Genomic DNA, 27,948 nt, shown 5'->3' with positions numbered 1-27,948 from the left:
ACAGGCATGAAAATAAAATCAAGGAAAAGTGCAAAAGCTCGATTTTAGAGATAAAACTCCAACAAAGGTAATAATATGGTTTAGAAACCAGTAAGACTTAAAGAAGGTTCAAATGCAGGACGGCTGTTTTACTATCATTTTAATTTTTCTACAGATTTGTTACACTATTGCTTTAGCCCCATGACGAACTTAAAAAAATAATCTTGTGATATCAATGCAGGTTGGTGGACTTCTGCATTGGCTACCAATGTATGGACTGTCAGATCAGTCATGGCGATGAGGACAACTACTTCCACAAAGAGATCTGTCTACCTGGAGAGATTTATCTAGTATGTGGTCTCCAGCTATGATTGGGTATTACCAAAAAAGTGGTGAGCCATATGTGGGAGACATTTTGTAGCGAAAGGGTGGAAATGGGAAACATCAGTGCAGCAGCTCATTTACAGTACAGAGAATTGCACTTCAAACTTCACAAAATTATACAAGCCCTTCATATATCTTTGAGGTATATAGAGAATAAATAGAGAAGTTAGTGTGCTTAATTATGCATGTTAGACATATTTAGTGTTTCAATAAGCTAATAATAGTTCTATTCCAGTTTATTGCATTGGTACATACCTATTGATTTTGTGAGTTATCTACTGAAGGTACAACTCCATAAAAAAAAAAAAATTAAAATGATCAAGGGTGGATGAGGAAGTTGGGGAGGTCATCAGTCTGCTTTTGAAGCATCTAAATGTTGGCTTGCAAAAGCTCCTATGGAGCAAACAAAAATAGGCTGATAAACATACAGAGGGACCAGGGGGTTATTTTGGGGTCCGGGTCCGCAAACATCTCTTTAGGATCAGGTGGTCACTTTCCTTCTCCACTGGATTTGTGCTGATGATCTGGAAAGAAAACCTTACTGTTAGCATCCATCCATCCATTATCCGACCCCCGTACCCAGCTTACTGTTAGCATCTACTGTGGAAACGTCTGCATGTACGTATGTGTGTGTGAGGTGAAATCAAGATGTTCATCATTAGAGAAGTGAGTGAACACGTTTCAGCATGTGTTTGCTTGTGTGTGACTAAGAAACATTCAGAGAGGAGAGAATGAGTGAGTTTGAGTGTGACTGTTAAAAAATGTAAGTAAGCGTACATGAAAACAAAGTATATTCTTGAAAGAGATGGACATGTGTGTGTGTGTGTGAGTGAGTGATGTGCGGGTCAGGGTTTTTATTTTATCTGGATCTGCCGATCTGAACCCACTTAACCTGTTTTCACGCATGCACAGTGGATATAAAAAGTCTACACGCCCCTGTTAAAATGGGAGGTTTTTGTGATGTAAAAAATTAAACCAAGATAAATCATGTCAGAACGTTGTCCACCTTTAATAAATTTACTGCTTTTAAATTCAGAAAAAACCCGAGATGCTGGTCGTTGGCCCCGCTAGACACAGATACCAATTTGATCAAGTAACATAACAACTGACAACTCTGTGATTTTACAAAGTGTGGCAGCCCAAAGTCTTGGTGTTACGTGTGATCCCAGCCTTTCCTTAATAAGCACATTAAAGAAATCACCAAGACTGCCTTTTTTCACTTACGTAAGTAACATGGCTAAAATTCAGTCTTTCCTGTTCATGGTTGATGCACAGACTCTAACACATGCAATGCATTTGTTTCATCCAGATGTGATTACGGTAATGTTGTGTTTTCAGGTCTGCCACATGCTAGTCCTAAAAGTCTTCAGATGGTTCAGAATGCTGCTGCTAGGGTCCTAACTAAAACTAGGAAATTTGACCATATTACACCAACTCTTGCCTCCCTTCATTGGCTTCCTATCCATGTTAGATCAGAATACAAGGTGCTTCTGCTGACTTATAAAATCCTAAATAGGCTTGTCCCATCTTACCTGTCTGATCTCCTTAAACCGTACATCCCATCTCGAGCTCTTCGTTCTCAAAATACAGGGCTCCTGTGTGTACCCAAAGTTAAAAAGAAGTACACAGGTGGCAGGGCCTTTTCCTATCGGACCCGTTCTTGTGGAATAACCTGCCTGCTGCCGTCAGACAATCAGAGTCTGTTGAGTCCTTAAATCCAAACTTAAAACTTATCTTTCAGCCTTAACCTACAGTTAGTTGCCTTTAAGTTGAGTGCTTCACAACCTGTACTGCATGGCGGGTCGGTTTCTGTCTCAATGAATTTACCAACCACTGTTCTGCCCATGAGATTATAGAGTATAGATTATTGATTATTGCAAACTGTTCTCTTCTCTCATGTGTCTTTTCTCTCTCTGAATGATGTCTTCTCCTCTCTTTTTGTGTGTGAATGGTGTGATGTGAGTCTCCCCTGTCTGCACGTGCAGTCTGTCCTGCTCTCACGTTTCCATGGTGACAGTGGTCGCCACCTGGATACTGCTTGGCATCCCTCTCATCACATTTTTTAATATATCTTATAAATCCATATAATTTGTTATCCTGTTTCAATGTTGTGTCCTTCTCTCTCTCTGTCCAAAGGAGTTGAATCAAGTGCAACTGGACTTGGTATATATCCGTGAAGACGTTTCGCCTCTCATCCAAGAGGCTTCCTCAGTTCGTGCCTTTCTGACTAGACGAAGCTAGTCTGACTGGCTGGTGATGAGACTCAGAGTTTATCCTCTTGGAGTCGTTGTCAGAGCTATAGTTCGTCTAGGCCGGCTAAATTTTGCAAAAATATACATCCAGTCTCCCAAAACCATGGGGAAAAACGTGTAATGGCCTTACGAGACCAAGGTTAAACTGTTTGGCCATAATTGCAAAAGGTATGTTTGGCGCAAATACAGCAGAGCACATCACCAAAAGAACACCATACCCAAGGTGAAGCATGGTGGTGGCAGCGTTATCCTTTGCGGCTGCTTTTCTTCAGCCAGAACTGGGGCTTTACTCAAGGTGGAGGGAATCATGAATAGCTACAAATACCAGTCGATTTTGGCATAAAACCATCAGGCGTCTGCTAGAAAGTTAAAGATGAGGAATTTCACAAACACTGACGACCAAAAGCATACATCCAAATCAATAAAGGAACAGCTTCACCAAAAGAAGATCAACATTTTGGAGTAGCCCAGCCAGAGCCCAGACCTGAATCCAACAGAAAATCTGTGGAGTGACCTGAAGAGGGCTGTGCACAGGAGATACCCCTGCAATTTCACAGATCTAGAACATTTTTGCAAGGAAGAGAGGAAAAATATTGCCCAGTCAAGATGTGCCAAGCTGATTCTCTGATCGTCCCAAAAATACTGAGTGCTGTCCATCCATCCATCCATTATCCAAGCTGCTCACCCGAATTTGGGTCGCGGGATGCTGGAGCCTATCCCAGCAGTCACTGGACAGCAGGCGGGGAGACACTCTGGACAGGCCGATTCACCTGACCTACATGTGTTTGGACTGTGGGAGGAAACCGGAGCACCCGGAGGAAACCCACGCAGACACGGGGAGAACATACAAACTCCACAGAGAGGACGACCCCCAAGGTTGGACAACAACCCCAGGGTTCGAACCCAGGACCTTCTTGCTGTGAGGCGACCGCGCTAACCACTGCGCCACCCCACTGAGTGTAATAAAATCAAAAGGTTCTTCATCAAACTATTAGTTAAGGGGTGTAAAGACTTATACAACCAGCTTATTTTAAGTTTATATATATATATATATATATACATATAAATATATATTCTTTTCCCTAAAAGGTTTCAGTTTGTTTTTCACTTGAATTTTATGGGTTGCAATTTCACATTAAAAGTTTATCAACATTTATCAACGTTAAACCTATTTAGAACTATGTTCAACATTTCCAGAACTAAACATTTCAACTAGAAACACAATGGTAAATTATGACAGACCACAGTTCACACTTATTAGTAAACTGAGGGGAGAAAAAAAACCCTTTTCATTAAATTCCTTCCTGCAATAGAAATATGACCCTTTATTCACTGGACTCCTTGCCTGCACTGTCAGATTCATTTCTGTGCACTGAAGGAATAAGATTGAGTCCACAGTGTCTGAGTTCATTGTTAGCCCCACCTCAGTCACTTCCTGCTGAGCTTTCCTGTGTAGTTTGTAGCAGGGATGCATAAAACTGCCCGTTTGAAAGCGAAAAAAAGACAAGAAAGGCAGATTGACGCTTCCTCCAGAATACTATTATGTCTTTGTGATCCTTTAAGGCCCGGAACCCCAATAAGTGGACCCATATCTGGCCCTCGCCGACTCATTGGCACTAACGCTCCTGTCATAACATGTGAAATAAAGTGCACAATGTTAAGTAAAGTGAGTGCTGCTCTACTTTATTCTGACCTCACCCCACAGCGTACACTTGACCTATGCTGCAGAGTGCGTGCAGACACAAGATGGTCTCTCTATCGTCTTTGACTAGACAGAGCCACTCACCAGCTAAGTCACAGATAATCAATAACTGTCCTAAACCAAGAACATGGCCTATGTGAAAAAGTGCAAAGTCAACCAGGAAAACCGTCAGTTCAAATCTGACTGGACCGATCAGTTTTGTTTTATTTTACCGGACCACGCCAGTGCCAAACCGACATGCATGCAGAGCGTAGCTGTCTGCAAAGCAGATAACCAAACAGGCCAAAGAGGAGGTTTATGGATGTGGTGAGGGAGTACATGCAGGTGGCTGACCTGACAGAGGACAGGAAGAGATGGAAATGGACTGATCCGCTGTTGCGACCCCTAATGGGAGCAGCTGAAAGTAATAGTGGCTGGAGGAAATGTCAGCGGAACACAGGGATCTTTTGCTTCATAATGATGTTCGCTGGCTGAGCAAAGGCCGTGTGTTGGAGTGGGTGTGCAACCTGCGCGATGAGCCTGTGTCACTTTTATCTGGACTGTGGAGCCAAAAAGCCCAAGGATATCAGAGGTTATTAAGTGACGTTAAGGTGATGGCATATATTATTATTTTTGTATGACATCATATCTCATCTAAATCACCCTAATCTAATTACAAGACAAGAACCACACTGTTGCAGACATGTATGAGGCAGCTGAAGGTTTCTGGTAAAGCCGAACCTTTTGGAGAGAGACATTCACAGGAGAAAGTTGCACTTTCCACGTCTGTGGGAGAATTGCAGGAACAACGAAATGCGGGAGGATCCAGCGATGAAGGGTTTTGTGATAAGCCTGGCAGAAAACTTCAAGAAATGATGTGAAAGTTCCCCTAAACTCTCAGGTGACATCCTCCTCTTCTCGAGACAGCCGTTCTTTGTTTTGGCTGACGGACGGTGGACTGCAGAGGCCAAAAGACTAGTACTTTCCATAGATGAGGCAACTCTTCTGATGGTCTTGGAGATGGGAACATCTGATTTGCTCAAAGCACAACACAAGGACGTTGTGATGAGTGACTTTTGGATCAATGTTGTTCCCCAAGCTCAATTCAAAAACATGAGAGCTATTTCAGTGCTCCTACTCACAAGTTTCCCCTCCACGTATACATGTGAGTCATTGTTTTCTTCAAAGAACTCAATCAAGAACCGGGTAAGAAACAGACTCTCCAATGCACATCTTGGCCAGTGCCTCAGGCTTTCCGAAACAGAATACAAGCCCGACATCAGAAGGATTGCCTCATCCCGTTGCTCTCTTTTTTTTAGTTTGTTGCACCCCCCCCCCTTTCCTCCCAATTATACTTGGCCAATTACTCTATGGCGTCCCGGCCACTGCTCCACCCCCTCTGCCGATCCGGGGAGGGCTGCAGACTACCACATGCCTCCTCCGATACATGTGGGGTCGCCAGGTGCTTCTTTTCACCTGACAGTGAGGAGTTTCGCCAGGGGGACGTAGTACGTGGGAGGATCACACGAGTCCCCCCAACTTCCCCTCCCCCGACCGACCAGAGGAGGCGCTAGTGCAGTGACCAACATCCAGCCTCCCACCCGCAGACACGGCCAATTGTGTCTGTAGGGACGCCCAACCGAGCTGGAGGTAACACAGGGATTTGAACCGGTGATCCCCGTGATGGTAGGCAATGGAACAGATCACTACGCTACCTGGACGCCCCCCAACACTCTCACTTCCCTCACTGATTGGTGAATGAACATCCATTTCTTTTTGTGCATAATTAAATGGTTGGTTTTGGACTTATTTTGTTTCAAGAGTTCTTTTTTTTTCTTGTGTGACCTTCAACACAGCTTTAAGAATCCCAGTAGCAACAACATCTGCACATAAAAGAACTTTTGCTGGCGCAATGGAAAACCCCCCCATATGTTTTTGCCCTTGGCTTGGCATGCATGACATGATTTAGCCCTTTAGGAAAACTAATTGGGAAACCCAGCTCTAAGGGAAAAGTGACTGCCTAGCTAACTCACACTGTTGCTGGGTCAGTTTTCCAGTTGTACGCTTTATGCGGTATTTGCCTATGGATGCAATAATGGATACCGATTGGAGGAAAAGAAATGCAAAAAGGTTTGCATCAATCATGTGGAATTCTTAACAATAGATGCTGCAAGCACAAATACGTGGAGTAAGTCTGGAGAAGTATATCATGTATCAAATATCAAATATATCGTGTAAATTTAGTATAAACTATGTTGTGTGCAGCCTCTTTGACCCACACCTTGTCCGACCCGATCTCAATACTCTTTTCAGTCCTCCTGAACCCACCCGACTCGTGAATAAACCCTCAAGTTTTGGACTGACCCGTGCATCACCAGTGGGTGTTGTACCTGCATGTGTGACAGTTTGTCTGTGTGGTGTTTGTGTGTTACATACAGTTTCTTTATGTATGAAGGATGTATGTGTGTGTGTGTGTGTGTGTGTCTGACCGGATGTGAAGGCATGTCCATAGGTGAGGAGATCTCAGGGCGGTAGAGTTTCTTCTTGCTCTTCTTCACTCTCAGACTGTGAGGGAAAGAGGAGGTCCCTGGGTCTACATCACACCGACCGCTAACTAAACCCATCATCTTCTTTGCTACAGGAAGAAAGAGACAGTAGAATTAAATGGTTAAATGCACTGAAGCAACAGCAATAGCAAAAAGAACTGGGATGCTATTTGACCCTAAAGAGAGCATACTGGGGCCTTTAGCATTTACTTTATAAACTGATACAAAATCTTTTAGATTACATGTGATACTGGCTCAGAAAATGCATTTTTTCTGTCCCATTCTAAAGGCTCAGCGTTTTCGGTTTGTATTTTTCAAAGCCATCGAGCATGCCGAATTTCGCCACAAGAGGGCACTGTGACATAACCTCACACGAACAGGAACAACTTTTGGATCCGTGGGAACATAAAATCCGGGTGAAAATCAGTTTTAAAATCTGGGTATTTTTTTGGTGAAAATCAGTAAAAACCTAAAACGCTGAGCCTTGCCCATTCTGAACATGATGCTTTACTCTGAGCCTACAGTACCCAGAATTCACTGCGAGGGCTTGGTTCTTGAGCAGATGTGTGGCTGCTTTCTCCTAGACTGCCCTGCTGTCTTTCTTTTAATGAATGTTTTTCTAAAACAGCCATAAGCAGATTCACAGGAGCAAAGTTTTTATTTCTGAAACTGTTTTCCCTCTTGTTAAGTTTGGTTTGTCTATTTTACCTCTGATGTAAAGCGCCTGAGTATTTAGAAAAGTCAAACGTCAGATGTAGCATTATTATTACCCCCCCCTTTTTCTCCCCAATTGTACCCAGCCAATTACCCCACTCTTCCGAGCTGTCCTGGTTGCTCCTCCACCCCCTTTGCCAATCTGGGGAGGGCTGCAGACTACCACATACCTCCTTCGATACATGTGGAGTCGCTAGCCGCTTCTTTTCACCTGACAGTGAGGAGTTTCACCTGGGGGATGTAGCACATGGGAGGATCACGCTATCCCCCCCCCCCCCCGAATAGGTGCCCTGACCGACCAGAGGAGGTGCTAGTGCAGCGACCAGGACACATACCCACATCCGGCTTTCCACCCGCAGACACGGCCAATTGTGTCTGTAGAGACGCCCGACCAAGCCAGAGGTGACATGGGGATTTGAACAGGTGATCCCTGTGTTGGTAGGCAACGGAGTAGACCGCCGTGCCACCTGGACGCCCAATATTATTACTATTATTATTATTATTATAGACGCTGAGCGCTGTAAGAAGTGGCTCAAGGCTATTCAAAAGTAGGTTTTTGAATTTACTCACGTAACCAAGAGCTTCCAAAGCATTCCTGCTTCTTCACACAGCTGAGCACAGTACGACACTTTCAACACTTCTCCACTGGGTTTATTCACTATTACAGCCGAAACTTACTTTTCCAAAAGATGCAATGACTAAAAACCACACAACTACGAACTACAGTTCAACTCCAGGTATTTCTGAACCATTACAAAGAATAAAAGGAAGTCCAAGCCCCGTAGTGAGCATTATGTTGAATCTTATTCCTCTGTGGTCTATGAATAATTGTACATTAAAGTAAATTATGGTCTATCTCACAGCTTGTTCAAGGAATCATGAACCGTGGTAAATCAATCCTCTGTACAGTCCACCAGGAGGATAGCTGGACATAAAAATGTCCTCAATCACAATCTAAATGGCTGCCTTTTCTAAAGTGTGCCATAAGACGGGTCTCCATTCAACTGTCAAGCTTATTTCAAGGGAACTTTTCTAAAGTCAAAAAAAATAAAATGTGAATTAGTTTTTCCCGTCAGATCTGTTAGTCAGAAAAAACAACAACCCTGAATGCAGTTTTACATGTCCTGCCTCACATCCAAACTTCAACACTCACAAAGACATAGCCAATCACGATTCAACTCGATTCACATTTAATTTTCTAATTGGGCAAATGCATTTCCATCAGCCAATAACCCTTTTTCGACAAAAGCAAAAACCACCTCAAGCAAGCCTATTAACGTTTTTGTGATATTTGTGATATATTTCAAAATTTGGTTTTTACATTCAGCCTTTTTTTGCCATTCGAAAAGTCAAGTTTTGCAAGAGCTGGCTGGCTGGAAACCCCACTACAGAACCCATTTGAGGAAGAAATGTGGTGTATGCAGCAAGGAAATATGAGTAGAAAGAAAAACAATATACAATGCACTTGTAAGGTGGGTGCATAAAATAAACTACATTAAAGAAATGGTCAACATACACAAAGATTGGAATTTTCTTATTTAGCATCACTGCTGAGTATTATCTTTACTCTTGGGGCTATGACCCCCAAATTGGGAGAGTGGCTCCAACAGATTCCAGGTGCAACATCTGAGATGTCTGTCTAGAAAAGATACTGAACCCTCAACCTCCCAGGCCTCTGGTAGAGGACCCCAAACACAAAGACCACCCCACATGGGGGAGAGGGGAGTTGTTTTATATATACATTTACACATATAGTAAATATAAAAGGTCTACCCACCCCTGTTGAAATTGCTGGTTTTTGTGATGTAAAAAAATGAAACCAGGGTAAATCATGTCAGATCTTTTCCACCCTACGAACACTGTATGTGCAAATGTGCACGCACGCACACACACACACTCACACACACAAGCGAGTAAAGAGATCAAATGTAAAAATGTTGATCTCTATCTTCATGTTTTGGCAGTGCTGTTCCATGTTGTCATGCTAATAAAAGCCCCGAATTAAATACAGGAAAGAAAAGGGAAAGAGGGGGAGGGAAGGAGCAGGAGAGGCTTGCAGAGAGGGAATGAGGTTAGCGATAGCAAGCGAGAGCAGAAGAAAGAAAGAGGGGTAGAGGAGCAGGGGTGAAAAAGAGATCAAAGAAAAAGACGGAGAGGAAGGGGGAAGAGAGAGAGCGGTAGAAATAGACAGACTGGGGAGAGGAGAGGACAAGAGAGAAAGAAAGGAGGAGAGACAAGATAATAGGGACGGAGGGATAGAGAAGAGAGGGACTCATGAGACGGTGGAGGGAAATATGTGGGGATGAAGGATCAAGAGATAAAGAAAAGAGCAGAGGGGAGGCCGAATAAAGGTCAATGCGGGGGGGGGGTAGACAGAAAAAGAAAGCAAGACAGAAAGAGGAGGAGAGAGAGAGAAAGAACGAGGGAGAAGGCATGAAACATCCAAAGAAAATAGGAGACAAGTGAAAGGTGAAGGTGAAAGCGACAGAGCTAGAAAGAGCGAGAGAGCGAGATTAGACAGAAGCGAACAGTATTTCTCCTCTGGCACTCCTGGACAACAATTCATTGACCGGGTGACACTGTCCATCCCTGCGGACAGAGCGCCACCATGACTCCAGTTGTTTTTAATACGTTCCCTGTCTGAACCTTCTCCTCCTCCTCCAAGCCATCATTAGAGCAATAAACAACCCCTGCCCTTCACAGGAGACCTCTTCAAACCCGAGTTATCTTTCCCCAATGTCCTCCTGCAAGCACCAGCCTGTTTGTTCTTGCTTATCAGGGTGCCGGGACACATAATACTGAGAGTGATATTTAATTGAAATATTAAGCGTTCAATGTCTCAGCAAATAATAGGGAGTGGGTGAATGTTCGGTCCCCATCATCAGTGTTTTTCTGGGTATGTCAGTGCTGATCTATGGGTGAGCGACTCACAACGTGATGATATTCATGTGTAAGTATTTGTGTGTGATAATTACATATATGCCTCCCCATATAGATCAGTATTTCTCAACCTCAGGGCTGGAACCATCAATGGTTCTGACGGTTTGTTTGTTGTTCTGCTTGCTTTTTAACTTAATTTTTAACCACTCCTTGGGACCACTGGCTTATTTTAATTGATTTTATGGTTTGCCTGACGACACTCCCGTCCACACGGCTGATGTTCCGACTCGCCCCGATCTAGCCCCCTCTACGTTAATGGCGCCTCCTGACACTGTAGCTTCCCCACCACTAGTGGCTAGCGGTGTTCACGTGGCTCGCCATCGCACTGTGAAGCCAAAACAACAGCCCTCGTTCCAGGTAACGACCTCCTCCTCCCGTCTTAAGATCCTGAAAGAGACCGTGATTAAACACTCTGGAAGTCTTCCTTGCCCCAAGCCCCCAGGGAAATTCATTCTCATGGCTGATGTTGCTGCCTTGCCTCAACACTCGCCTGCTCGGAAAACCCCATCCCCAGTCGGCGAATTCAAAACAGTGTGGATCGTGAACTCCCCTGCTATGAGAACCCACAGCCAACATCCTCCTGTGCCCTTTTCTTCCCATCCACATTAATGGTTTGGGACTCCATAATCAGGAACATCCGTTTTTTTTTCAATGCAGCCACACACCGTTTCCCTGGAGCCACCATCCCTGATAAGCTCCCGGGGCTGCTGCACTAACTGCCGTCCCCCACCAATCGATTGATCATTCATGTGGGCACAAATGATGCTGATCGTCGGCAGTCTGAACTGACCAAAAAGGATTTTAATAATCTTTTTAACTTTAAGTCTTTCTGGTCCCATTCCCACACTGGCCCATGGAGCAGGGTGTTTCAGCAGTATCCTCAGCCTCCGCACTTGGCTCCAGTCTGCCTGCAGAGCTCAAAATATAGGTTCTATTGACGATTTTAATCGGTTTTGGGATAATTTCACCCTCTTCAGAGCTGACAGAGTCCACCCCAACAGGCTGGGTAGCCGAATGCTAGCAGCCAACTTGCAGTATGCTGTACAGTCCTCTCCATGTGACTGACAGTTTACATCCCATACTTCCTTCCCGGAACCTCCATCTCCGCCTATGGTGGCACCTCAGAGTTCTGTTCCCCCCGCTAGCACCCCTACCACTTGCCTTATTTGTCATTAATCCTCTCACTGGGAGTTTTCCCTATACAGACTACTATAAGGCACCAGACCTCCCATCCACATGAGATTTCTAATGGTAGGAACAATCTTCTTCTTTCAGCTTGTTCCCTGTTTCTCAGGGGTCGCCACAGCAGATATTAGTTTCAACTGGTACCTTGTGAGGGCACAACACCAATGGCAGCCATTGTTAACCCGCCTTTGACCAATCCAATCTGGTATGGTCTTGTCAATCTACATACTGATTTGGCAACATTTTACATCGGATGCCCTTCCTGACGCAATAACAACCTAATATTTGGAGCAAATATCTGCAATTTACATCCTATTTGCTGTATTCCCGATGCTTTTTACTCTTCTTTGACACCAAACAATTTTGGCCTCTTGAATGTGAGATCTCTTTGAAATAAGTGCTTTATCATCCATCCATCCATTTTCCGAACCACTTATCCTGCTCTCAGAGCCGCGGGGATGCTGGAGCCTATCCCAGCAGTGCTAGGGCAGCAGGCGGAGAGACACCCTGGACAGGCCACCAGACTAACACACACACACACACACACACACACACACCTAGGGACAATTTAGTATGGCTGATTCACCTGACCTACATGTCTTTGGACTGTGGGAGGAAACCCATGCAGACATGGGGAGAACATGCAAACTCCACACAGGACGACCCGGGACAACCCCCAAGGTTGGACTACCTTGGGGCTTGAACCCTGGACCCTCTTACTGTGAGGCGACCGCGTTCACCACTGTGTCACCCCAGTCCCTTTATCATTAATGATTTTATTGTTTCTAATAATGTGGACGTTTTTATGATAACTGAGACCTGACTGTCCCCAGGGGACACTGTTCCCCTGATTGAGACTAGGCCCCCTGATTTTGTATATTTTCATATTCCCAGGGCCTCCGCAAGAGGGGGTGAACTAGCAGTTCTTTATAAGTTAGGTCTTAAGTGCCAGCCGGTTACTTTATGTAATTTTATCTCCTTTGAGTTTTTTTAAATTTATTATTCCCTGGACCGCCTCCTTTACTCTGCACCTTAATTTAGAGGCCCCCTAATTCAGTTAGTTTTATTTCTGAGTTTTCTGAGCTATCCATTATCATGCCTAAATATGACAGGTTGTTTATTCTCGATGATTTTAATGTTCATGTATGTTGTCCTTCCCATTCCCTCACCTCAAATTTTTTAGATCTTATAGATTCTTAACCTCATTCAGTTACTTATTAAAGGGGCCACACATACCAAAGGTCATATCTTAGAACTTAAACTCTCATTTGGTTTCTCTCGAGTGTCTTAATCTGGTGGATATACTACACCATAAAGGTGTAGTTTTTAAAGTTCCACTACAACTCTCTATTCCTAGTCCATCCATCCATTATCCGAACCGCTTAACCTGCTCTCAGGGTCGCGGGGATGCTGGAGCTTATCCCAGCAGTCACTGGGCGGCAGGCGGGGAGACACCCTGGACAGGCCGCCAGGCTATCACACAGGGCTGACACACACACACACACACACACACACACACACACACACACACACACACACACACACACACACACACACACACACACACACACACACACACACACACACATTCATACCTAGGGACAATTTAGTACGGTCGATTCACCTGACCTACATGTCTTTGGACTGTGGGAGGAAACCGGAGCCCCCGGAGGAAACCAACGCAGACACAGGGAGAACATGCAAACTCCACACAGGGGTTGACCCATGATGACCCCCAAGGTTGGACTACCCCGGGGCTCGAACCCAGGACCTTCTTGCTGTGAGGCGACTGCGCTAACCACTGCGCCACAGTGCCGCCCCTATTCCTAGTCTCTATCCTAGAACATGCTCTCGCATTCTCAATGCTGGTTCTGCAGTTAGATTCTGTGATGCTTTTAATCCATCATCCTTTAATTCCACTATATCCCCTCTCAATCCAGATGTGCTATAAATTCATTCAATGATCAGTGCCTAGCCATCCTCGACCAAATTACACTGGTTTAAACTAATAAACAAAAATCAAATGACCGTCCATGGCTGAACAATCATACACGAGCTCTTATAGAGCCCTTATATCTTTAGAAAATCACATAACGCCCTAAAAACCAAATGTTAATTTACCAGAAAGCAGTTAAAGGATGTGAGATCAGCTCACTTCTCTGAATTGACATCTAGAAATATCCACGATCCTAAAGTTCTCTTTAAGGTAATCAATTCTGTTATTAATGGTCCTGCCACTTCTTTTTCTGAACCTGATGAGCTGTCCGAAAAATTTCTCACTCATTTTGTAAATAAGCTGGAGAATATCAGGTTCCAAATCCAGCCTGACCCTTTCATTCTTTCCGTTCCCCCTGTTAATTCTGCCTCTTACTCAATTTCAACCTATTACAATTTCAGGGTTAGAGTAGTCTCCTATATGAACTCTTCCTCCTGCATCTTAGACATCATCCCCACTAAGCTGCTGAGGGAGGAATTTTCCACTGTTAGCTCTGTTATTTCGCAAAAATTTAATAATTCTCTGGCCTCTAGTCCTTTTCCAGTTTTACCCATTGCTAAAGAAACCTAATGTGGATCCCCTGTTCTTAAGTAACTACTGACCAATCTCCAAACTGTCTTTTTTATCTAAGGTTCTGGAGAAAGTAATTTCATCTCAACCGATATCTTTTACGAACACTAATAGTGTTTTTAGCAGTTTCCAGTTTGGTTTTAGAGCACTTCATAGTATCGAGACAGCTCTAGTTAAGGTTACTAATGACCTACTGCTGACTGCAGACAGAGGGCGACTGCTCAATTTTAATTCTTTTACACTTAAGTGTTGCCTTTGACACAGTCGATCACAGTATCCTTTTACATTGCTTGGAGACTTGGGTAGGCATCATGGGCTCGGCTCTTAGTTTATGCTCATACCTCTCCAACAGAACTTTTTCTGTTGTTCTGGGTAACTACTTCCTCGATGGCTCAGTTGAGTTGTGGTGTCTCCCAAGGCTCAGTTCTTGGCCCCCTTCTGTTTTTTATATACATGCTGCCTCTTGGCCAGGTTATTCAAAATCATGATGTGTTTTACCATTTTTATGCTGATGACACTCGGTTATATATGCCACTAAAACCCACAGATCCTAGCACCCTAGCAAATCTCACAACTTGCATTTCTAATATTAAATCCTGGATGTTCCAAAATGTTCTTACATTTAATGATCATAAGTCTGAGGTCATTCTGTTCGGTCCCCCAAATTCCATCAGCCCTTTTGGTACTAAACTTGGCAGGCTGTCAAATAGTCTTAAACATGCTGCTAGGAATCCAAAGGTAATATTCGATGCTAACCTTTGTTTTGATTATCAAGTCAAAAATGTTGTTCAGTCATGTTTTCTCCAGCTCAAGATAATCTCTAAAATTGGGTCAATTTTATCAATGGCTGATCTACAAAAAGTTGTAAATGCTTTTATTGATACTCGGCTTGATAATTGCAACGCACTTTACTCGGTATCAGCTAGGGCTCCATCCACCATCTCCAGTTGGTACAAAATGCCTTTAGATTTTGAATTGTTGAAAATTTTATTTCTCACTTTTAAGGCCTCAAATGGTCTTCCTGCTATATACATGTCGGATTTGTTGACCTGGTATACGCCCTCTCGACCATTAAGATCTGCAGATGGAGCCCCGCTGGTTATTCTCTGGTCACGATTTGTTACAAAGGGTGATTGGGCTTTTGCTGTTAGAGCCCCCACACTATGGAACTCTCTTCATACTAAACTCAGACAAACTAAGTCTCTAGCTTCTTTTAAATCTCTTCTTAAAAATGTTCTCTTTGTGAAAGCTTTTGGGAATATTTGATATTTGTTTTTATTTATTCATACTGTTTTTATTTTTATTCCTATTTTATTTGGTCTCATTCATTAATTTTTACCTCCTCTTTGCTCATGTCCTCTGGTCTTATTCTCATTTTTTCCTTGTCTGGTTTTATTTTTGTAAAGCATTCTGTAACATTGGTAAGAAAAGTGCTATGTAAATAAAGTTATTATTATTACTGTCTCCCTGCCTGCTGCCCAGTGACTGCTGGGATAGGCTCCAGCATCTCCGCAACCCAGAGAGCAGGATAAGTGGTTCGGCTAATGGATGGATGGATTATTATTATCGTCAATGGGATAATCTGAGGGGTGGTGAGAAATCCTTCCTTGCTTCCATCTGTAGTGCAGTACTCTGGGGACATATTAGAGAGTAAATGGTAGATTCTAAGGCTTTCTGCAGGTCAGTTTTTCATTTTCAGCCGTTTTTAATGGCAGATAGACAGGTAGGTTGTTTGAAGTCTGAAGAGAACCCAATACATCTATTCTGTCCCTATATTGCTGCAACCAGCTGGTCCAGTCTTGCGCAGTAGATGGGTGTCCAGCATATGTCACGGCAGCGACGGTGAGAAGGTCGACGTACACACGCAGAGGGAATGCACTAAGCCTGTAGCTCAGTCACGGACAATGACAGATTGTGCTGTTTTTACAAAGTCATCGGACTTTGTAATTATGGCTCATATTTCAAATGTTAAAAGTGTAAATAGTGTATTTAGAGGAAATGTTTTGCCGGGGAAAAAGTAATTCACATAACTTATTGTAGCACTACTTGGTATTTTGTCAAACTTATCCGCCTCACTGAATTGATACCAATCTTAAAACAAGGCATCAGTGTTGTTCATCTTGGTAAATGTGGTCGGATGACTATAGTATTGGTTTAAAAAAATGCTTACACTCATCTTTGCAATGATTTATAATATGACTATGAATGACCTGTCATTGTAGTAATTATCAATTAATGTCTTAATTTTTACCATTTGGTGAGTAGCGGATTGTTTAAAGCTTGTCTTTATATCATTCATTATTGATGCCTGCAACTTCGCAGTAATCATCATTCATATTTTGCTCATCATGTAATAAAAATGGAATTATTAGGGATTTTTGCAGTTTAATAAACTTTTGAAAACAGATTTGTGGAAATTATTGACAGCTGTGCCTAATGTGCTCTCCTTAATCTTAGGGACAAGCATGCAAAGTTATTGTTGTTGTTTTTTTTTAACCGTGCTTTATGTAAAGCCTTAATTACCAGCACTAGGGTTCAAGCATCAACTCATGCTGTTACTGAACTGACAGAAAACATCAAACTTGCCATTGTGGGAAAAAGAAAAATCCAATCATGTGTAGTAAATAATGTCTTGGCTAAAATTTCAGGAATGCTACGTGTATTATACAATTATACTGCCAAAAACTCAATGCAAGACAAGAACGGCTTGTTCTGTTAATGACACAGTCAAGACGTATTAAGAAAATAAACCTCAATAAATGTGACAGTCCTGAATTTAATCAGCCTCCGCAAAAAGTGATTGTAGGATCAAATGAACGATCATGCCAAGTCTGACATTTCAGAAAAAAATTATTGGAGGCTAAAAATTTAGAAAAAAATTAATGAGTCTATGGGAGAGTTGGCCAGATGAAGCCGGTTCAGTACTTCTGGCTGCAGTACCAGCACTAATCCACTAGTTACAGTGGCTTCTTCATTCTTCTGAATGTGCATCTAAAATGCAACTAGTGGGGATGCATGGCATTTTGAAGCTTTATGAAGCTGACAGACTCCTAATGTAATGTAGCTAATGTAGGCCAAGAATTAAGGTGGACTGTTGGTGTAATTTGGTGTCAGTTGGTGTAATCTGATGTCAGTACCCTGCCAATGGTTTGAGCGAGTGTGTCCTCAGGACAAACCTTTTGTCCCAAGCAGCGTGGGCGAGCTCTGCAGGAAGTCTCCTATCTTCTGCAGCGTTCCCTCTTTTTTGCCTTGTTCGCTGCTTTGAGTGTCATGGCTGCTCACTGGGGAGGAGCCCTGGAGATGGGTGACAAAAAGTGGAACTGAGTACGTGTGCTTTTGTGTATGTGTATTTTCCGGATGATATCATCACTTTTTGATTAGAAAGCGTCCCTTTTAATGACTTAAGGCCCACAACTGTTTATTCTTCAAACTAAAACTCACACCTAGAAATCTGACTACAAACTGAATCTCCTGTGAGAGATTTTGCTCATATTTAAGTGGCAAGTATAATTTATAATTATAAGTATAATTTTAAGAATATTTTTTTCAAATTTATGGGCATTCCAAACGCAACATGAATTTTGATGCATCTTAACACGTCACAATATACAAAGAAATCATCTGAACATGAAACTGGATCCTCGAGGTATGAACAGACAGTGCTGAATATATGTTCTTGATGAAAATTCCCATAAGCTAATAATAAAAAATAGAATAAGAATGTTGAAATATCGTCTTTTATTTGTCTTTTTATTGAACCAGAACAAGTCATTATCAAAACTCGGCATGGTAACAATAAATGCCCCCCAAATAAATGAAAACGTTGACAGTGAACTATCAATGCATGTTTAACCAAGATGTTTTTGCATATAAATATCTGTGCGTGTGTGTGTGTGCGCGCATCACCTCCTCCTGATGTGCGATTAGCTTTGGTGTCACTTTGGATCTTGTGTTCCATCGGTTTTCGGCTTCCACTTCCTCCTAAAACCACAAACACGCACACAAAAACACAAAACAAATACACATATTACAATAATACACACACCAAGTATAAAGGAGATGGTGTCACTGAGCTGAAAACAACCACATATGATGATGTTGTAATCACAGGGCTTTAGACCAGGTATTTGAAACAGCTGCTGGTAGTTTAAAAAAAAAAAAACATGCTAAAAAGAAAAGGCCACTGTGTGTGGGACTGACAACAGATTCCACAATTTTACAAACCTCATTCAACACATTCTCTTCAATAGACAGAGACTGACCAGAGAATCCAAGTGGTGTTTGTTGGTCAGCCAAGTACACAAAACAATGACAAACGATAAACTTTACTTTCTCCATCCCTCAGAGAACAACAATTTCACCCAACCCCAGCTTTCCTCACACAGGTTGCCACCTTTTTAGAAAACGTCCTCTAAATGATGACTGATCCTGTGGCCTGAGTGCAGACCATGTTTCATGAAGGGGAAATGGGCAACATCATCAATTAATTTTCGACAACAAACATGATTAAAAAAAAGCTGCTTTGTCGAGTCAGCACCATGATGAAGCCGAGCGTCCAGGCTTCGGCTGGACACTGATGGACACCTGAACGTGATTTCAAATACTTTTCATGACACGCTGGGGAAAACCCACACTTCCTTACATGTTTTTCTCCACGCTCCTCTGTTTGGGAGGCGACAGCCGGGGAAGGAGGTGGTGAGGGAGTGGAGATCTGTGTCATGCGTGTGAATGGAAGATGATTACATGAGGAAACCACACATTTTCAGCTGAATTAATCAAGAAAAATGAAGCAAGATGAGAACACTTTGGCAGATGGGAGATGAGACAGTTGGCGTTAATGCAGAGGGCTCACATTTACATTTAGTTACAAGATAATGGATGGATGGAAAGTGCAAAAAAAAAAAAAAAAAAGGTCAGGAAAATCACTGTTTCTGGATTCAATCTGCAAGGAATGTGTTTATATAGTGACAGATGTAGTTAAATGTCTAGTTTACTCACTGTCCACTCTTAATGGATAATTTTACAATTAATTTTAGTAATTACTTCTAAGTTTTAATTTTATACTTGTAAGGTGATGTTGTCCCTGTGCTGAATGTGCTTGCCTGTCATATGTGAGTTGTTTATATGTCATTTTACCAACATAAGCGACTGGTCCTCCATCATCATCAGGTTGAGTATCCTCGGATGTCCTCCACATCTATTGTACTCATTTAAGAGGTGGTTTAGAGTGAGCCACTGGGCACAACTGTATCTTGATGAGGCAGCCGATCTGAAGACTGTTGTGTTGTAGTGTTGTTATTCTATGTTAAGTACACTGTGAGAGCCACGAAACTGGAGTCAAATTCAAGGTTTTTGCAAACCTACATGGCCAACTTATTAACATTATTATCAACATTATTAACATTATTATTTATTTAATTATTTGTCTAATTATGGCGGTGCAGTGGTTAGCGCAGTTGCCTCACAGTAAGAAGGTCCCGGGTTCGAGCCCTGGGGTAGTCCAACCTTGGTGGGTCATCCCGGGTAGTCCTCTGTATGGAGTTTGTATGTTTTCCCCCTGGGTTTCCTCTGGGGGGCTCTGGTTTCATCCCACAGTCCAAAGACATGTAGGTCAGGTGAATCGGCCATATATATATATATATATATATATATATATATATATATATTATATGTGTGTGTGTGTGTGTTGGCCCTGTGATGGCCTGGCGGCCTGTTCAGGGTGTCTCCCGCCTGCCGCCCAATGACTGCTGGGATAGGCTCCAGCGTCCCTGAGAGCAGGATAAGCGGTTCAAATAATGGATGGATATTTAACTATTTATTAACATTATTGTTAATTATTATTATTATTAACATGATTCTGAATCTGATTGAATGGGCCATGTGCCATGAAATATAAACTTTGAATGAAGATGAAGGTCAAAACTCTTGAGTAATCTGTGATTCACTGGCTGTCTTTAAAATGATCTGAGGAAGAGAGAAGAGCTGGAGGAAAGAGAAATCAACCATACGGCTTTGAGGGGGTGTCTGAGATAAGGAGTGTGTAGGCAGACCAAATGAGGAGATAGTGTGCTGTGTTTTTGTGCGTTTGAGGGAGAACGCGCAGGAAAAAAGCAAGATAGACCCAACGCTGAATGTCTAGAGCCAATGAATAAGGCAAGAAAATGGTGTGTGAGAGAGGAATAGAAGTAGGTGACACAGGCTGAGCATGAGAATGGAGAAATGAGAATATGAAATACATGCGGCACACAGACAGAGCTGAGGGGTGATAAAGGCTGTGTGTGTGTCTGTATGTGTGTGAACACAAGTGTTCACATGTCTGTGTGCCTTCTTCTGTGACAGAACTGAACTGGAACAGCACAGTAATGGCATTTTCACACTGGCCAAGAAACCCGCTAACATCCGCCTTTGGTCAATGTAACACTGACCACCAAAGGCGGATGTTAGCGGGTTTTTTGGCCAGTGTGAAAGGGGTATAATTGTGATAGCTGATGCAATCTGCTGCCATATACTTACAGGTTCACTCACAACAGAAACATCATCTAATCAGATGAGAGGCCACTTTGACGAGCAACTTTCTTGTCACCATGCCATACGGCTGAAACATGGAGCCGGCTACATATGATAAACGTGGGTTTATGATGGGTTTAAATGACCCCCCTTCACCCGTTTAGTACAAGAGTTGCTGTACTTAAGAAATTCTTCAGAGAAGTTTAATTTTTGAAATACCACCCGGTGTGCATTGAAGTACCTATTTTGATTTACGGCACAAGTGTAGGGATGCAGAGAGAAAACTGAGGCGGTATCCGCCTAAAATCCTATAGTGCACTTCACTGTTGATTTTTAAAATATTCTTTATAAGGTTAAGTTGACTGAGCATTCGTGCTTTCGTTCAAAACCACCCTGCTTCACATATCCCCCCATCCCCGCTTTTTCTCCCAATTGTATCAGCCAATTACCCCACTCTTCTGAACCTTCCTGGTCGCTGCTCCACCCCCTCTGCTGATCTGGGAAGGGCTGCAGACTACCACATGCCTCCTCTGATACACGTGGAGTCTCCAGCTGCTTCTTTTCTCCTGACAGTGAGGAGTTTTGCCAGGGGGACGTAGTGCCTGGGAGGATCACACCGTTCCCCCTCCCCCCCGAACAGGTGCCCCGACTGACCAGAGGAGGCGCTAGTGCAGCCACCAGGACACACACCCACATCCGGCTTCCCACCCGCAGACACGGCCAATTGTGTCTGTAGGGATGCCCGACCAAGCTGGAGGCAACACGGGGATTCGAACCGGCATCTGTGTTGGTAGGCAACGGAACAGACCGCTACGTTACCCGGACACCCCCTTCACATATTCACCTTTGAGCTACCCGGTGCAAGCACAGTATTTTACTGTTGATCGGTTATAGGTTAAATGCCCTGCTTGAAAGGCACTTTGTCCACAGTCACTGAAGAAGGGGAGCATGCTTTTGAATGAGCTTCCAAATCCCTGATCTTTCTACAGGGATTGAAGATTAAATCAGCTTCCTCTCACTCATAAGTCTGCATCTTAAATCTGTAGGCCATGGGAAAAGTCAGGCGAGTCACCTACTTCGAGACACTTTGTATAAAGCACGTATGTGATATTTGGTGAGAAAGCCCTGGTCTGCTGAACAATATGAGGTGGTGACTGGTGACTGGTTGATGGAGGTAAATAGGGTGAATATGACAATGGCTGTAATGAGGGATGCTCGTCTATGAAGTATGAGAATGGGATTTACGAGTCAGGCTCAGAGAAAAAAAATACCTTGTTTGTCACTCTCCGTTTACTCCTCAGGAAACTCCATGTCTTCAGAGAAGAAATAAATTGGAAGTTAGAGAAGAACGCAAAGGTCTTGCTTCTTTTAATGTGAATATTTTCTAGTTAATAACTTTGTATATGTAATAACAGACAGGTGAATCAGTTCATCTGGACAACATGTTTAGTGGGAGAAACGCTTCATCACTCATCCAAGTGACTTGGTCAGTCTCAGCTGACTGCAGGTATCCCCCAATCCATTGTGACTTCCTTACCTGGATTATTGAGCATGCATAAAGACATATGTATATGTAACATTTACATTGACGGTATCACCATTAAACGATTAATATCAATACAACCGAAGTTTGAAAGACTACCAAAAATCCCTACTTGAAAATAAAGATAATTTTACTAGAAAATCACTTTGGTAAACGTTTAAGTACTTTACCCGAATTCAGTCTTTAAGGCTGAAATTGTCAACTTTTCTCCATTAATAAATCATTATTTCATCCTTCTGGACCCTGGAGACAGGTTCCATAGCACTACCGGTCATCTTTACCGTGGTTGGAGACGCTCTCCAGTCTCAGTGTACCGCTGCTGAAATGTTTTGGCAGGGTAGAACGAATACTGGTGCAGCGGCAAACACGTACATGTAAACAACTCCCAGGAAAAAAGATTGGAAAATGATGCCGATGTGTCCATGACGATCAATATGACTGTACAAGAGTGTTCCCGTACTATATTAGACTGTCTGTGTTAGCTTTGGTCCCAGGATCCATTTTTAAAGGGTTGGAACTGTTTACTGCCGAGCTGACGGCACACCAGCCACAATGGCTGCTACACCTTGTTTGCAGTCCCTGAAAATCAGAGTCAACTGGTCTGCTTCTCTCTGCTTCCTACATCCAATTATATCACAATAATGTCGTGAATGAATATTGACTGTCCAACAGAAGCACCACATCATCATTTTTCAAACAGATAAAATGACAGAAATGGAGAAAAGTCACAGATTGCAACTTTGAAGAAATCCAATTTTCCAGAAGACTGCTCATGTTTTATTTTTTGTCAAGGACCGACCATGACAGAAAAAGTAGGAATTAAGGATAACCTGAGAGCTGATAGTTGAGGAGTACAGCCAGAATAAAGATGGAGAAAGTCTTGCTTAAAAAGTTGGTTGAAGTTGCTGGTTACATCCCAGAGATATAGCTCGTCTCCATCCATTACTCTCCTTCTCTGTTGCCAAAACTTTGATCCGTGCCTTTACCACGTCGAGAATCGACTACTGCAACAGCATTCTCTACGGCTCATCATCCAAAGTCCTAAACAAACTCCAGTACATCCAGAACTCTGCTGCTCGCCTACTCACCCACTCCCGCTCCCATGACCACATCACCCCTGTCCTCCAGAACCTCCACTGGCTCCCTGTCCCACAATGGATCCAATTCAAAGTCCTTCTTCCTCCTCACAAAGCCCTCCATAACTAGGCCCCCTCCTACCTCACTGACCTGTTCTACTACCATACTCCTTCCCGCAGCCTTCGCTCCTCTGATGCCAACCTCTTGTCTCCACCACACAGAACCAAACACCAGACCTGACAGAGCCTTCTCCATAGCTGCCCCCTTTCTCTGAAACTCCCTCTCCAAACTGCACCGATCTGTACATGTTCAAATCATTAATCAAAACTCACCTTTTGTAATTGATTTTAATGTGTGATTATTGTTTTGCATGTTTTTGGTGTGTTGATTTTATGTTTACTTTATCTTATATATAAAGCATCTTTGTGTACCTTGAAAAGCGCTATACAAATAAAACACATTATTATTATTATTATTATGGCGGCATGGTGGCGCAGTGGTTAGCGCAGTCGCCTCACAGCAAGAAGGTCCTGGGTTCGAGCCCTGGGGTAGTCCAACCTTAGTGGGTCATCCCGGGTCGTCCTCTGTGTGAAGTTTTCATGTTCTCCTCATGTCTGCATGGGTTTCCTCCGGGGCTCCGGTTTCCTCCCACAGTCCAAAGACATGTAAGTCAGGTGAATTGGCCGTACTAAATTGTCCCTAGGTATGAATGTGTGTGTGTGTGTGTGTGTGTGTGTGTGTGTGTGTGTGTGTGTGTGTGTGTGTGTGTGAGTGAGTGAGTGAGCCCTGTGATGGCCTGTCCATGGTGTCTCCCTGCCTGCCGCCCAATAACTGCTGGAATAGGCTCCAGCATCCCCGTGACCCTAAGAGCAGGATAAGCAGTTCAGATAATGGATGGATGGATGTTATTATTATCATAAACTACTACTACTACTTTCGGCTGCTCCCATTAGGGGTCACCAGAGCGGATCATCTGCTTCCATCTCTTCCTGTCCTCTGCATCTTCCTCTTGTCACACCAGCCACCTGCATGTCCTTCCTCAACATATCCATAAACCTCCTCTTTGGCCTTCCTCTTTCCCTCTTGCCTGGCAGCTCCATATTCAGCATCCTTCTCCCAATATACCCAGCATCTCTCCTCCACACATGTCCAAACCATCTGCCTCTCTTACCATCTCTCCAAACCGTCCAACCTGAGCTGTCCCTCTAATATACTCATTCCTAATCCTGTCCTCCTTTGTCACTCCCAACGAAAATCGTATCGTCTTCAACTCTGCCACCTCCAGCTCCACCTCCTGTCTTTTCATCAATGCCACCGTCTCCAAACCATACAACACACAGTTGGTCTCGCTACCATTTTGTAAACCTTCCCTTTAACTCTTGCTGGTACCCTTCTGTCACAAATCACTCCTGACACTCTTCTCCACCCACTCCACTCTGCCTGCACTCTCTTCTGCACCTCTCTTCCGAACTCCCCGTTACTTTGAACAGTTGACTCCAAGTATTTAACTCATACACCTTCGTCACCTCTACTCCTTGCATCCTCCTCCTTCCGCTGTCCTCCCTCTCATTCACACATATGTATTCCGTCTTGCTCCTACTGACTTTCATTCCTCTTCTCTCCAGTGCATACCTCCACCTCTCCTCAACCTGGTCCCTACTCTCACTACAGATCACAATGTCATCCGCGAACATCATAGTCGTCCATCAGCCTGTCCATCACCATTTCAATTATTATTATTATTATAAACACTGATCACTGAGAGTTAGTTTGGATGGAATCATATTCACCATGTTGGGAAGGTTTCAAATGAAAGAATAACCTTTTCAACTATTTGCTTGCAAGTAGAGGCTACTTGTCAACAAAACAGTTGTGAGACCTGATTGCTCTGATCAGCACTAAATGTGGTGAGGAAGCATCTTTTACACCAAAGAGAAAGACAAAAAGCAAACGTCCTCATCATAACCTCATTTTATTGGTGTTTAGTTTAATGAATTTTCTATTTATGGTCTTGCAGATGCTGTGCCCATGAACATAAATCCCTTACTCAGGAACTCTAACAGAAGGCCACCATGAATCCTTAACACAGCTTCAAGACAGGACACATAAACAGTTATAGTACAGCTGTTGTGTGATTGCACAGCTAGATGGACACACCCCATCCTACAAATTAACTGTGTTTATCAGACATGGACACAAACACACAAGCGAGCCTAAGTGTAGCCTAGCCTATTATCAGAGTTAAACAATTATAAGGCCGAGCAAGGCAGTCTTAGCATAACATCTACATAGACCTCGGTCAGCAGCTACATGGCAGTTCCTGCTCACTGGGATCATGTATCGCTAGAGTACTGCAAACTAGCCATCACACTATAAGTAAAACTACCGTGCATTAGGTAGCCTTTTGGAGTAATTAATGTAGTATGTAGCATTTTCTGGGCTATTTTGTCTATCAGTTGTGTTATGCGTTTTAGAATATATTGTAAAAAAAAAAAAAAAAGAAGAAAAGAAGAATGATTACACAGGAAAACCTGCTTTTTCTTTCTTCTGGGAGAAAACAAGTTCAACCCCCTCCGAAGTGCCTGCTGAACATGGGGGCATCATCAAAGACATGGCACTTGAGAAGTGCAACCCATTTTTTTTGGGGGGGGGGGGGTTTCCCCCCCTTTTTCTCCCAATTGTACTTGGCCAATTGCCTCACTCTTCTGAGCCGTCCCAATCTCTGCTCCACCCCCTCTGCTGATCCGGGGATGGCCGCAGTAACTACCACATGCCTCCTCCGATACATGTGGCGTCACCAGCCGCTTCTTTCCACCTGACAGTGAGGAGTTTCACCAGGGGGATGTAGCGTGTAGGAGGATCACGCTATTCCCCCCAGTCCCGCCTCCCCCCCTGTTCGGGGGGGGGGGCCAGAGGAGGCGCTAGTGCAGCGACCAGGACACATACCCACATACGGATTCCCACCCGCAGACACGGCCAATTGTGTCTGTAGGGATGCCCGACTAAGCCGGAGGTAACACGGGGATTCAAATCGGCGATCCCCGTGTTGGTTGGCAACGAAATAGATCGCTACACCACCCAGACGCCCAATCCTTTTTTTTAAAAATATTTTAAATATACAATGTTTTCTTCTGTGCAGTCAGGGGAAGCCACATCATCATCTTATAAATGTGTTAAACACTGAATGCATCTTCTAAAATAAAATTGACTTCTTTGCAAATATAATATGTGGGCCAGTGAACCTTCAATTAGCATAGTCAACACCTCAAAAATCCCACATAAAGACAGCTGACTAAAGGACGTGACAGAATCGGACCAGCTGATCAGCTGCTTTCTCTATATCAAGGCATTCCAACAACAACAACAACAAAAAAATGATGTGTGTGTATGTGTGCACACACAAAGGTTGAACTTTTCACTTTTACTTGTTTTCACACTGGAGTATGTAGCTAATAATGTTTATGATGTGTGCAGGCATCCTGAGATGACTACCTTTTTCTGTTTTCCGTTGTTCTTTCGACGACAGATTACAAGTAGGCTTCGTCACTTATACATGTGTTTGTTACTGTGTGTGTATGAATCAGAGAGCGACAAAGAGAAAAATGTGCAAAAACAGAATTACAAGTAACAGTGGAGAACATGAAGTACAGGCTGTGCAGCTGGTACAAAAGCCAACATTTCCTGTGACAAGTTTGTTCCCTAAGTAATTGTTTGCTGCCCTTAGCAAAGCCTTGTTGTTTTTAGTCTACGTGGGACTTATGCTCGGTATCGTCGACGTTGTCCTAAGCAAGGGTACTTTCCTCTGATGTTTATGTAGCAAAGGGCAGTTGGTCCAACAGTGACAAATTAGCCAACACGAGGTAACACCTGGACCATCACACATTACTGCTGAGTATTCAGGAGGTGGTCTCGGATTAATTTCATCCAAACATCTGTGATGCTGGATATTCACTTTATAATCACAACGGCTTACTTTCTACATTCCACAGCCGATGACGCTTTAAATGATTTAGCAACAGCTGCCTTCACTCTGCGTACCTCAGCACAGGCTCTTTCATACTCTGCAGCAGAATACTGCGCCCCCGCCTGGTCCAAGTCATCCCATACACACCATGTGGACACCACGCATAATACCAAGCAAATCATAACCAGGACTATTCGCTCAACACCCTTGGCTCCCTTTCCTATCCAACATAACCCCCCCCCCCATATATGACGAGTCGCACTTACTCAAAGGATGCACCAAAAGGCCAAAGATTCCCCCCATCTATCAATCCACGCAGACATCTTCAATCCAACTGCTGCCCGCCTCCCATCCAGATGACTAATCTGGAAGAAAACCCCCACCACCCGAATCCACTTGAGAAAAGGAATGGGAGTCCAAGTACGTCCCAAACAAACATCTGGTGTCAGACCCCACTCAACGGGTCCCCGGCACCAACCTCCAAAGGAGACAGTGGTCAACCCTCAAAAGAGCAGGACCGGCCACGGCCCATTCTTTACGGGTAGGGCAGCAGCCCAAGCCCAGTGTGTGCTTATGGAGAAGAACAGTGGAACACATCATTGACGCTTGC

The 27,948-nt window shown here is 43.4% G+C and overlaps 1 protein-coding gene across 1 annotated transcript in view; it reads right to left on the bottom strand.

Annotated features, from left to right (window-relative positions):
* Positions 1-806: 806 nt before the first annotated feature.
* kif20ba (kinesin family member 20Ba) overlaps positions 807-27,948 on the bottom strand; it is a 96,713-nt gene continuing 69,571 nt past the window's right edge. The window contains exons 31-34 of the mRNA XM_056292276.1: positions 18,154-18,228; positions 17,424-17,541; positions 6,786-6,931; positions 807-887 (exon numbers count right to left, since the gene is read on the bottom strand). Of these exons, the coding sequence (XP_056148251.1) occupies positions 807-887; positions 6,786-6,931; positions 17,424-17,541; positions 18,154-18,228 (420 nt within the window). The remainder of the gene's footprint in view (positions 888-6,785; positions 6,932-17,423; positions 17,542-18,153; positions 18,229-27,948) is intronic.

Source organism: Lampris incognitus, chromosome 13, assembly GCF_029633865.1.
Source record: "Lampris incognitus isolate fLamInc1 chromosome 13, fLamInc1.hap2, whole genome shotgun sequence".
Taxonomy (NCBI): Eukaryota; Metazoa; Chordata; class Actinopteri; order Lampriformes; family Lampridae; genus Lampris; species Lampris incognitus.
Note: the sequence above shows the minus strand (reverse complement) of the source record. Positions and strands in the feature narration are given on the sequence as shown.